Source organism: Diabrotica undecimpunctata, chromosome 9 (assembly GCF_040954645.1).
Source record: "Diabrotica undecimpunctata isolate CICGRU chromosome 9, icDiaUnde3, whole genome shotgun sequence".
Lineage (NCBI taxonomy): Eukaryota > Metazoa > Arthropoda > Insecta > Coleoptera > Chrysomelidae > Diabrotica > Diabrotica undecimpunctata.
Genome location: NC_092811.1, coordinates 128,986,405 through 128,999,586, shown reverse-complemented (window position 1 = coordinate 128,999,586; position 13,182 = coordinate 128,986,405). Strand labels below are relative to the sequence as shown.

The following is a 13,182-nucleotide window of genomic DNA, read 5'->3' as shown; positions in this document are numbered from 1 at the left end:
TTGGTTGTCTATGTATGGGATTTGTGTTATATGCGATAGAAGTATGTTCGCTAAATAAAATCTGAGTACACTGATGACGTGCCAAGGAGTTAATTTTTGGTTGGTAATATTGTTTGAAATAGTAAAGCAACTGAAGTTTGAACAGTTACGTGACACATTGAGGGCATTTATTCACTTGGTCCAATGTTTAAAACGGTTCCTAACAAACCTAAACAAAGCTGACGTTTCCATGTGACATTTACTGCCGTGCCTACGTGTAACGTGATTTGGATTCGTGTCATTCGTATGTGTGGCCGTGGAAGTAGTTTTCATCAATAGAAGTGCAGTTGGTGTGTAACTCACTTCAAAAAAGTATTGTACCAGAAGCACTTCTTTTATATTTAGTACATAGCTGTTATTTTTAGACACAACACACAAAAATGGTGAGTGTTTCATTAATAATTATCTATTGAGTAATGCTAAATGGAAATTTTGATTTTTCAAGCCTGCTTCTCCAAGTTCGACGAATGTGGGTTCCGGTGGAAGATCCCCCTCAAAAGCTGTAGCTCCCAGATCTTCTATGGGAAGCAGTGTAAGGCAAAGGAAAACGACAACCACAACTACTACTGCCAGGAGGAATACAGGAGCAGGAACTGGAGGCATGTGGCGTTTTTACACTGACGATTCTCCTGGCATCAAAGTGTAAGTACGAAATTAGTGTTTGTGTAACCATATTGATCATACAATCAGTGATTGTTTAGTTTCCACAGAAATCAAAACCATATTGTTCACTGTTGAACCCTATATACCAAACAATGATTGATTGTTTGGTTTTTATACAAATCTAAAGTGTATTTCCAGATGTTTTCGGTTTAATAGTTTTTCAGATCTATTTGATTTAGATATTTCTTAGATTAAGTATGTTCTAATTGTAGCAAAGCAAAAAACTTATTGTATGTGGTTGTTTTGGTGAATATAATACCTTTTATAAAATATGCATAGTTTTCACTACTTCTGTTTTTTTCTTTTATTAGATTAGACTTGTAGTAATTGTAGTAGTGTTGATTAGAGTTGTAATACATTAGATTAGTTTTTACTGCTTTTTTGGACCATCAATATAACAAATCATTTTGGTTATGTGGTAGTTTTTGGGTCAATGAATATTCCATACAATAATGTTTATTTTTTATGGTTCTGACAGTTCTGCCTGAATTTAAATGCTTGCAATGTAACTATTACCAGTTATGTTGATTTTGTCACCCTTAAGCATAAATCATTCAAATGATCCTATGTCCGTATCAAATGCTTTATTCCTCACAGTGTTGTTTGATCAAAATTGAGTTGTTGTATATTTTTTGTTGAGATTACAGTTTTTTGCCTTTCTCACTGTTTCTCCTAATTCTATGATAATGTATTGGTCTATTGGTGTGAATTTCTCAAATGTATGTCTGTATCTGTCTTTATCTCCTTTATTTTGTTTTCATATCTGTAAGCTCTACTTTTTTGTATGTTTTTACAAGATTTGACATTTTGTGGTTAGTTTGTTTCCAATATTTACTAGAGGACTATTTTTTATGAATTCTTGGATTTTATCTTCTTCTTCATGTGCCATATCAGAATTATTTGATGCTGGTGATCACAAATGTGAGGGCTTCTTGGTCTTCTGCCACAGGGAATAATTTTGCTTCATTTGATATCTAAATCCATTTATGAATGTTTTGTTAACCAAGGCACTCTGCTTTCTTCTTATACCTCTATAGCCTTCTATTTTACCTTTCCGGTTTTTAACAATCTTCAGCAATTCTCTATCCTTGTTGGCCCTCGTTGGTACTTCCTTACTAGTTTTTCTTGCTGTTCAAGGTATCTTCAGCGTCCGCCTATGAATCCACATTTCCAATGCTTCAATTCCGTTCATGCTTGATACAGTATCCACACTTCTGCTCCATACAAAATTCAGACCAAATATAGCACTTTATCTTAGTTCTAATTGTAAAAAAATGTGTTCATTTTCATAAAAGTAGTTTTAGTCATTGCTATTCTGTGTTTTTAGTCATTAGATTGTATATAGTTTTTTTTATTCAATGGTCTCCAACTTAACTGATAATGAAAACAGTTTTTTTCTTCATTGTTTTATTGAATCATATAACATTTCCTATTGATAGGATGCTACAGATTTCTAGAATGTATTTTGCAATTGGCTTTTTAGTTCTGGACAAGATGAATATCGAGATAAACATTAAAAATATTTAACATTTTATCTTGAATATATCGAGAAATGCCATAACTACATCAAAAGTCGATAAAAGTAGCCAAAATAGACTTGGGCAATTAACCAAAAAAAATCCAGTACATATAAATGAAAATATGCGGAAAAAGGGGTTAAAATAATATTTTTAATATTCAGATCACTCAGAAGAACTCTGAAGATTTTTATCAGAGCTTAAAAGACAAAATATATCAAATTTATAGAGTAAAATGTAAATATTTTGATAAAAATAATTTGAACAGAGAAAAAGAATCAACTTTTGCATCACTTTTAAAAAATTGCCTAAGTTCACCCAATTAACCAATTTCAATTTTCTAAAATGGGTTTAAAAGTTTGAACAGCTTGAAAAATAGAGGTCTGTAATGTGAATAGTTTGTTCTAGATGTTTTCTACATTTTAATTGAAGCATTTTGAAATGTTAGCAATAAATGAGTTTTTGACAAAAGTCCTATAAACAAGTTAAGATTTATTAAAGATTTTAAAGATCCAGACAACTATTTGTTGTTATATTTGTTTTATACCCTTTTAATTCTTTGTGACAACATTGTCCTTCTTGTTGAACATAAATGTGCCACAACTCTAAAAGTTTTCAATTTCAACTTAAATCACTATGAAGTACTCTAATTTATTTCTATTTATAATAATTCTATCATCTTGATAATGTTTATATAATGTTACATTATATTTATGGTTTATATAGTGTGGTGTGGAGGCGTAACCTTCTATATGTCACTTGTATTACTCTCTGATGATATTCATCAAGTATCTGTTCTAATTGTAGTACTGATCTTTGGTGGATCATAGCCTTTTTTGTATCATACTCATCTGCTCGAAGATGGATTTTAGGTCCTGTGTTTCTAAGGTTTCTTATTGTAACTTTAATACATGTAAAAAAATCTCTTCCATCTCTGTTGTTCAATATTGTGGTTGACTCTTTTTGGGCATATAGATTCCTTGATGCCTTATTCTTTTTCTGTTTGGTATTTTACCTACCTTACCTACCTTGTTGTTCAACTAAATCTTACATTCATTGGAATAGTTTTTTATCATATACTTTAAATTTTGCTAACAGATAGTGATTTTACGTTATAAATTTTGTGTTTTCTTTTGCTAATATTTAACTTCGATGATGTAGTAGAGAAGCTTACTACATACCTAATCAATAAAAAAAATAATGAAAGATAAAACATCTTGAATCGACAATAAATTAACTAACCAAATAAGTTTCTACTGCGCATGTATTGATTAACCTTTTTTTTTGTTTTTCAGAGGTCCAGTCCCAGTCTTAGTAATGTCTCTTCTATTCATCGCGTCCGTATTCATGTTGCACATCTGGGGAAAATACACGAGAAGCAGCTCATAGATGAAAGTTTAGCGTTTCATCATTCCATCTTCCATCTATTTAATGCATTTTTGAACTGTATATTTTATATTGTTATAAGTATAAAATGAAGTGTTTTTGATTTATATATATCATAAATTTAATGGAAATACACTCCTTTTCATAATATCTCATTTTGATTGATAGTTAAGTTGTTATATGTTTATAATTAAAGTCAAAACGATGATACCTTGTGTAAATACTTTTCCTGATAGACTTTAAAACGTTTGTTGGTTGTGGGATGGGTTTTTCACAGTTTATAAATAAAAATTACTTTTTATAACTGTCTTTACAAACAAAAACTAACTCTTATAGCAATCCTGCAAAAATTTGGTGCCAATTGCCAACTTTTCCGACCAAGTCTACCAGTTTTATGTGAATAGTGGCAAACTATTTGTACAAATGAATGTCCTTTTAAGAACCAGCTACTAAACTAAAGATCTCGGACCCTGTAACCAGAAAAAATCATGAAGAACAACTTCTTCTAACCATAAATATCAGACCACATCCTAAACAAATGGCAATTTGGAAAACTCAAATAGTGGCATTGGTCTGCTCATCTATAAAAAAACATGTTCAGAGTATATTCGATATTAGTTACCGAGATATTTTATTTGTTTATAAGCCAGACAGTTGTTTATAATTTTAAAACATTCTTGAGGCTGTCCAAATGATTTCAGTTCCATAAAGTAAGTTAGATAGGTTAAGTACTTATTTGTGAGCAAACAAATTGGCAAACTTATATAGATATAGACTATATATATATATATATATATATATATATATATATATATATATATATATATATATATATATATATATATATTCTAGTTTTTGTTGTGCAACATTTAAAAAAAAAATTAGATTGCAAAATTATTATGCGAAATTTATTGAATCAATATAAATGAAATTTGGAAGGATGCAAATCTGCAAAAATCCGAATGCCACCTCTCACATCCACTTCAAAACAGATCCGCCCTGGTCGAAAAACGTGATTGAGGAAAATGGAAATATGAAGATACTCAGAAGAAAGCGTTGTGATGGTAAAAAGTAAATTATTAAACTGAAAGGCAATGTAATAGATCAACACACAGAGGGCGAATACTAGAGACAACAAAAAGTTTCTTTAAAAAACTATATAATAGCCAGTTACGAGATGTTGGGTGCCTAATTCAGAGGCACCCGACAGATCAGAGTATTGGACCATATGAATAACAAAGAAAGAACAACATTCGCTGAACTAATGAACCATCCCAATCACATGCAGCGAGAGATCATAAGATATGATGTCTTCCTCCCACACTTCCAACAGAAGATCCAAACAGCAACTGCTTGGCAATGGCTCAGAAGAGATTATATCTAAGTAGCTCTGCAACGCTCGACTAAATCCCATCTTCAGTTGATTCTCATACCAAATTCCCTAAAGAAACATAAAATAAAAAATTAGCACAAAAATGCCAATTTATACCATATATGTATAGGTATAATAAGGTTCCCTTGAATTTTAAAAATAGACAGTTTTATTTTTGTTCTTATTGTTACACATCGTTATCACACTTACGACATTTTTCTACATAATCGCCGATTACGGCGCCTGTCCAAACACTATTGTAGACGACGCTTCAACTTTTCTATCCCCATTTTATAGAATTCTACCGCAAATCCTTTGAGGAATCGATTAAACTCTCTTTACTACATCATCGGTACTGAATCGTAAGCCACCCAAGTGTTCCTTTAATTTTGGAAATAAGTGATATTCACTTAGTGCTAGGTCCGGACTGTAAGGGGGTGGAGCACAACAGTACAGCCAAATTCTCTCAGCAGTTGCTCAGTTTGATGTGAGACATGAGGTCGAGTGTTGTCATGGAGAAGCCTGTAACAATGGAATCCAAAAATTATTCGTTGTCGTCATATTTGTGCAAAAATTGCTGGGCACACTCGACAAGATGCTGTTTATGATTTTCTGTAAGCAGTCGCGGTACTCACCGCGCATAAACTTTGTGATAGTCTAATTTTTCTGTTATTATCTCATTAATTGTAGTCTGGAAAGTCTCAGGAATATGCAAAGCAAGGCCGTTAATGGCGAACCTCCAATTTTCAAGCAATATTCTTTTAACTTTTTCGACAATTTCGTTTGAAACTGAATGCTTTCCGCCCCGGTCTGCATCGTGAATTTCCGTTCGGCCTTCACCGAATTCTCTACACCGTTTGCAAACATGTTGAACAGATATGCACTCTTCCCCATAACTACCATTAACTGACGATGAATATCAATAAGTAAAATCCGTTTTGCGTTTAAAAAAAGGCATCAAAGCTCGAATTTCATATCTGGCGGTACCGGGAGCTTCATCTGCAAAGGCTGTTAGGCCGGCAATAATGTGCCGGCAGTGACGCACTGAGCAATGCAGCGAGGCGATAGTGATGGGGTGTGAGAGAGATCGGAAGAGTTGGTGCGTCAGACAATATTGCCAGATTTCTCCCAGCACGTGGTATTCTCTTTAAGCGGCCTAAGGATCCTTTTTTACGAATGACCCTCGTAGCACAAATAGATAGAGATACAAAATCTTCATTTATATGACAAAAAAATTGTACCAACTTATAGCTCTTGGGATTCGAGAAAAAAAACTATTATCGTTTATTAAATTCAAACAAAAACTTATTAATAAAAAACTGTACAAGTAAATATTTATAATTTATTATAACTTAAAAGCTGAGGACAACAGATGTTCAGGCGTACATTTCATCTATAACAGGTTTGTAGTATTGTTCAATAGCTTTCCTCTTCAGCTTCAGCGTCGCTGTTACTAATCCAGTATCTGGCGTCCATGTCTCTTTTACCAGTTTTATCTTTTCTGGAATTTCGAACTTCTCCAATTTGGCTGTAAATAATTATATGTTTATAAGTGTAACCTGTTAAATAAATTTTATTAATAAATATATATAGCAGGGGAAAGGGCATATTAATCTTTAGAAGCCAAACATAAATAAACTCACAAGGATTAATCAAAAACTGGCATTTTTAAATAAAATGTAGTTTATTGTGCACTTGTTTTAAGAGTTAAAAAGCTGTATTTAAAGAATTAGTTTAAAATTTTGAGTTTTTATTTTATTTTGAGAAATGGCTGAAACTGCCCTACCGGAGTGGTAGTTTCAGCTATATAGAGGGGAACATTCGAATATCCACTAAAATACCCTATAATAGTAAAAAAACATCTTAAACGTGTGTATTTAAGTTATACATAGCACCCTATCTTAAGATTAAGCCAGAAAAAATGAGATTACATTGAAAAATAATTGCAGATCCTGCAGTCCCTTAGGTAAAAGAGAAAGGCAAAATAGCCGCAGTGTATTTTTTTTTTCTACTACTGAAATGTCGACTGTAGGAAACAAAAAATTGTTAAGTTACGTTTACGATGTAGAAATTTAATCACGTATTCCTTATCCTGGAAATAAGTTTCGGTATTGGAAACTTTAAATTTCACCAAGACAAAATTTGTCACATCAATATTTTCATTCTTAGAAATGAGTCTAAATCTTGAAAATCTTCATCGTCTGATGAAGAATCTTATAAACCAACTTCAGTGCTTGACTCTTTTGATTTTGAAATATTGCTGAAGTTAAAGCTTAGTCTTTTTCGCGTTCTGCTTCTAAACTTTGACTTTTTTCGTATTCCGGCGTCTCCGTGGATTATACTCTTCTATTTTTTATTTTAATTTCTTCAAGTTGTGTTTTTGGATACGGCCTAATCTGACATAACATAGAAGTTGTAGAATAATCTGAAGATGTCTTGTTATTCATTTCGTCTTGTGCATACTTTGATATTGAAGGAGTTGGTGAACTTGTTATATTTTTAATTGTGAATGCATATTCATGTGCGTGCTTAGCCAGACGTGCCAGATGTCGAATTGTATTGGATTTCGCCGGATTTGAAAGCAACGAGTCTGCAACTGAACTTTAGCTAGGTATAATTTAAAGGGACCAAGTACCCCAATATCAAGTGGCTGAGTTCTGTGTGTGGTATGCGGTGGAAAAGACATTAAAACGATCCCTTTTTCTCGACATAATTTAATGGTCTTTACCGATGTGGGACTCGTGGTTATCTAGAAGAAGTAGTATCTTGTTTTCCATATAACATGTAACAGTACTTGCAAAGTGATGAAGTACTTTTGGAAGATCAGATGTCATCTACCATCTACCCTTTCTTATTCCCAAGAGCAATAGCAGACGTCAAGTGCTTATCACCCAAATATTCTTCAGGCTTTCTAACTCTAGAATACATAAAGACCGGTGGTACTGCTCCTTCAGCTGCACCAACCGTCCCTACAAACTTTACAAGTTCTTGCTCCTTGCTCCTGTGAAGAAATATGAGCCATTGTTTGCAATTTTTCTTCTTTTTATTATTGGCAGCAATTCTCGTTCTCTGCCCATTCGATTTAATACTTCGACATTTGCTGTGTGATCTGTCCAGGGAATTTTAAGTAGTCTTCTAAATATCCACATTTCAAAGACCTCCAATCGGTTCATCACATTGGCATTTATGGTCCAGGTTTCTACACTATATACCAGTATGGAGTATATGTAATATTTTACAAAGCGATATCTAAGCGTTAAGTTAAAGATGCTGTTGCTTAGCAAGGTTCTCATTAGTAAATGCTGTTCTGGCTTGCTCAATCCTGCTACGTATCTCTATGTCTGGATCTACATAGATCTTCAGTTATCCAACTACCGAGATATCTGAACTTGGGGACCTTTTGGATGTTCTTATTGTTTACTGTTATATTTAAAAGCATATTTCGTGTTCTGCTAACCACCATTACCTTAGTCTTGTCTATATTAATCTTCAACCCCAGTCGTTTTCCTTCAGTGTTTATTCTATCTATTAGTCGTTGTAGCGCTTCTTGTCTATCAGCTATTATGACTGTATCATCAGCATAGCGAAGATTGCTAATAGTCTGTCCGTTGATTTTGATTCCATCTCTTCCAACAAAAAGGCCAAAATATCTCAATAAAAGAGATGACGGCGTCCGGTTACCTTCGACATGGAGAGCTCTCATAAAGAAAATATCGTCCGCTCCACCTTCCAATTAAAATCCCGCCGTCAATAATTTTCGCGCCAACCCCCACCCAAACCACGTCATCATCGACATTATAAATGAACCCTATGCTGTTCGCGGTAGCAGTAGTGTAGTAAACTGTGATTCTGCAATCACAGGTATAACTGCGATCGTGATTTTTTATTCATTGGGATTTTTACCTGTGATTGTGATTTATCAGAGCAACGAAATAGTCGTATGCGTATGTTAAACTTTTCTTTTTTATTTGGCACTGGTGGCATTTTTAAAATGTATGGGAATAAAAATTATTGAATATCGATACAAATACGATGAGTTACACAAACTCAATAAACAAATTATAAAATTACCCTTTTCATTTTCTTCAAATATTTATTTATGTTCTAATATTACACTTCCTCATTAGAAAGAGACTACACGTTCACAGTACCGCCGATGCGCCAGCTCCCTCTATCTATACGACTGAGACGAGAACGTGATATATCACGTTTTAGCGATCAAGAACTACAGACATAGAATAAGACCTAAATCACAGTCACAGTATATTTGGTTGTTATTTACAGGCCGTGATTGTTATTTTCTAATCACAGCTGTTAAATCACAGGGTAGTGATATTTAGTCCACCTCTAGAACAGTGTAGTAGTGTCTGGGCGCTCAGGAGACTGAGATACCTGAAGCCCTGAAGAAGACGTCCGAGAGGATGTCGAAAGCTCGGCGCAGTGATAATCGACGTAGTTTAACCTGGTGAGTTTAATATTAATTTTATAATAATATTAATATTAGTTTTAGGTTTATTTAAATTTATTAAGTAAGTAAATAATGAAACAAAGAGAGAATTGAGTACATTGATTCTCCAACACCGCTAAAGAACCATGTGCTTCTATTTAGAGCTACAAGTTTTGATAAACAAATAAATACATTTAAAACGTACCTTTCTTCCCGTGATCTTTGATTTCTAAGCACACATCTTTGGTGATATTTTTATCTTCGCACAATTCCTCGAACGTCTTGTCCACCTGGAACTTGGCGGAAGCCAAAGTTTTTAATTTCTCTTGATTGGCTACGATTAAAGCTATACAGTAGGTTTTTGTGGGGTTTGCGTACACACATATATTATCGATAAGGGGACATGTGGATAGTTGGGATTCTATTTTACCGAGAGAAACATATTCGCCTGCTTGTAATTTTACTAAGTCTTTCTTGCGATCTGGAATAGAAAAGCGGATTTAGAATATGTTTTTCTTTTAATATTCACCTAAGAGCCCTGACAATTATATAGTGGAACAAATTAAAATATGGATATAACAAATACAGGCGTTTGACTGTTGATTTCTTATTTTTTCAATAGTTATGACAATTTTGCTAAATAAGCAATATTTTTAATGATATATAATCACAAAACGTAATTAAATTTACTTTATTTTATACAACCCACATAACCTATTAATGTCATAAGCATCATGACAACTAAATAATGGGACAGATTAAAGTAACTGCTAAAACTACACAAGATAAGACAATTAGACTAAAAGGAGAATTTTGCAGTCGACAATTTAGTGATGCGTGTTGGAAAAAAGAATACTAAACGATTAAGTTGACAATTTAAGTTTTTATTTTAACACAAATTCCTGATTTACAATCTTTTTAGGTTCTTCATGTTGACATTGACATTCGTGTCACTCACAGATGGAGCTAATGGACCGTGGAAGTGATGACGTAGATTTTATTGACATCTGTCAGTTTCACTTTCCAAACAAACCCTGTTTAGTGTGGATAATTTGTATTTTTCGTTATTTTTTCATTTTTTTACAGAATCTTTCCGCTTTTTGCAATATCTAAGTATTCTAATAGTTACTACAACAATTTTACAAGGTTGTGTAAATAATAAAGCATGTTGTTTTATAAAAATAGCAATAAAATGCATGTATCAATAAAGTAAGGTTAGAATGTCTTTAATTTAAATTTTTAAACTATATTTCATAGAAATAGAACACTGAATTATGATGGTATTATCGTAAAAAACACTATACTTAAAAAAAAGCAGCAGAGGAAGCAAAATGTTAACTTTATAGAATTTAAAAAGTCTTGAGATTGGGCATTTCAACTTTTGTTTGGAAAGTAATTGACAGTTGTGACGTCACACTTCCACTGTCCATACTTAACACATAAAAATATACAATATAATATTGTAATACCAACAGACAATTTTTTTAGACAGAAAATAATAAAACTAGAAGGATTCTAGAACGTTTTAATGTAGGAAGAAGAATTATTCTATCAGTTTCAATCGTGAAAATAATGTAAACTTAATTGACAAAAATATATTACATACCTATAATTTTCATAGATCCATCTTTCTCTATTTCGCCAATATCTCCCGTTTTGAACCACCTAACACCGTTTTCATCGAAAAACTCTTCGTGAGTTTTTTCTTCGTTTTTATAATATCCTATACTAACAATATCGCCTCCTACGATAATTTCTCCCCTTGGATTTGGTTTATCTGTGATGTAGTAGTGCCCTTCGTTCCAATTCGTCAGTCTTACGAGTGCTGTCGTCATAGGAGGACCGACTCTTCCAAACCTCATGTCGTAATCTGAAAGGTATGTGTATTAGTTGCTATTATAAACATCAAAAACAAACTACTTCGGGAAAATAAAATTTTTGTAATAAATGATATGAAAATTAAATGTTTTAATAGTTTTTTCGTTCTTTTATTGTTTTTAGTCTTGGTTTGACATTACGAGATATCATCATCCCCAAATTACTTTCCCGAAATTTTTTCAGTAGTTCAATTGCGTTCTCTCTAATAGAGGGCGTAATAGAAATGACTACTATGAAGATGTGTATGAAAATGCTATGAAAATTATGTAGAAGGTACTCTCTTTCTCTCTCTAGCTCGAAGTGTACAGAGATAGAGTCATTACAACAAAAACATGATTCATTTAACCTCCATAAAAAGATTAAAGAAGCGGCAGGCTTATATAAACACAAGAACACTGGATTCCTGACAGATAATCAGGGAAACATAGTACTGGAAATAGAGCATAAAAGAGATATTTGGATCAAATACGTGGAAAAAACTTTTGAAGATATACGAAGTAACACTGGTATTACAACAAACACCAATTGCGAATCTGGACCACCATTTACAGTCGAAGAAGTAAAATATGCCATCAAAAGCACCAAAGATGGTAAAGCAGTAGGCCCTGATAATTTTCACTCAAAATTCTTAAAACTTATGGACTATGATGGCATAAAATGGTTGACAAATATATTTAACAGTATATATGATACGGGCGTGGTTCCCCAAGAGTGGTTAGTGTCAACTTTTATAAATCTTCCAAAAAAACCCAATGCGAGAAAGTGCGAAGACTATAGAATTATAAGCCTTATGAGCCATTTACTTAAAACATTTCTAAAGGTCATCCACAAAAGAATATATACAAAATGTGAGGAACAACTAACAAGAACACAATTCGGATTTCGTGATGCTCTGGGAACACGGGAGGCCCTTTTTGCTGTACAGGTGCTATTTCAGAGATGCAGGGATGTGAATTGTGATATATACGTATGCTTTATAGATTACCAGAAGGCATTTGACAGAGTAAAACATGACAAATTAATGACTCTAATGCAAGAAATTGGAATTGACAACAAAGATCTTAGAATTATCAGAAACATTTACTACAATCAAACGGCCAAAATCAAAATAGAAGACCAGTTAACTGATAAAATTGCAATAGAACGTGGAGTACGACAGGGCTGTATTTTGTCTCCATTGTTGTTCAATATTTATTCTGAATGGGTATTTAAGGAAGCTTTAGACGGTTGTGCGAAAGGAATACTAATAAACGGTGAATGGTTGAATAACATTAGATATGCAGATGACACTATAGTTTTTGCCGATAATCTGAATGACTTACAGATATTGACTAATCGCATAACAGAAGTCAGCAACAGATACGGACTAGCTCTTAACATAAAGAAAACCAAATTTATGACAATTAGTAAAAAACCAATACTAAACGCTCAACTTACAATCAACCAACAGAATATCGAAAGAGTCGAGCAATATACATATCTAGGCACCAATTTAAATAGCCAATGGGACCACTCAACAGAAATTAAACAGCGAATAATAAAAGCAAAAGCAGCATTCGTTAGAATGAGAACTATTTTCAACAGTCGAGACATATCATTAAAAACAAAATGCCGTCTATTGAACTGCTACATATTCACAGTTCTGCTCTACGGAATGGAAGCATGGACACTGACTGTTGCATCTATGAATCGGCTCGAAGCTTTCGAAATGTGGTGTTATAGGCGCATCTTACGTATATCCTGGGTTGACAGAGTTACTAATGTGGAGGTCCTGCGTAGAATGGGGAAAGAATGTGAAATTCTCATGACCGTCAAAACTAAAAAGTTGGAATATCTAGGTCATGTAATGAGAAATCAAGAACGTTACGGCCTTCTCCAGC

At 33.3% G+C, this 13,182-nt stretch overlaps 2 protein-coding genes across 4 annotated transcripts in view; one reads left to right on the top strand and one right to left on the bottom strand.

The window, feature by feature from the left end:
• The first annotated feature begins 261 nt into the window (after positions 1–261).
• Sec61beta (Sec61 translocon subunit beta) lies at positions 262–3,753 on the top strand. Its single transcript, XM_072545278.1, has 3 exons — positions 262–422; positions 485–681; positions 3,515–3,753. The coding sequence occupies exons 1-3, from the start codon at positions 420–422 to the stop codon at positions 3,606–3,608; spliced, it is 294 nt and encodes a 97-aa protein (XP_072401379.1). The 5' UTR covers positions 262–419; the 3' UTR covers positions 3,609–3,753.
• A 2,484-nt stretch (positions 3,754–6,237) lies between these two features.
• The window catches only part of LOC140451457 (fatty acid CoA ligase Acsl3-like), a 56,114-nt gene continuing 49,169 nt past the window's right edge, over positions 6,238–13,182 (bottom strand). For all 3 annotated transcript variants that reach the window (XM_072545275.1, XM_072545277.1, XM_072545276.1), the window contains exons 8-10: positions 11,031–11,294; positions 9,630–9,905; positions 6,238–6,505 (exon numbers count right to left, since the gene is read on the bottom strand). In XM_072545275.1, coding sequence (XP_072401376.1) covers positions 6,354–6,505; positions 9,630–9,905; positions 11,031–11,294 — 692 coding nt within the window. In that variant the 3' untranslated portion in view covers positions 6,238–6,353. The remainder of the gene's footprint in view (positions 6,506–9,629; positions 9,906–11,030; positions 11,295–13,182) is intronic.

Excerpts from the sequence above, each read along its gene's own strand:
- Sec61beta (XM_072545278.1), top strand. Across the intron at positions 682-3,514 it reads GATTCTCCTGGCATCAAAGT|AGGTCCAGTCCCAGTCTTAG; the intron begins GTAAGTACGAAA and ends TTTGTTTTTCAG.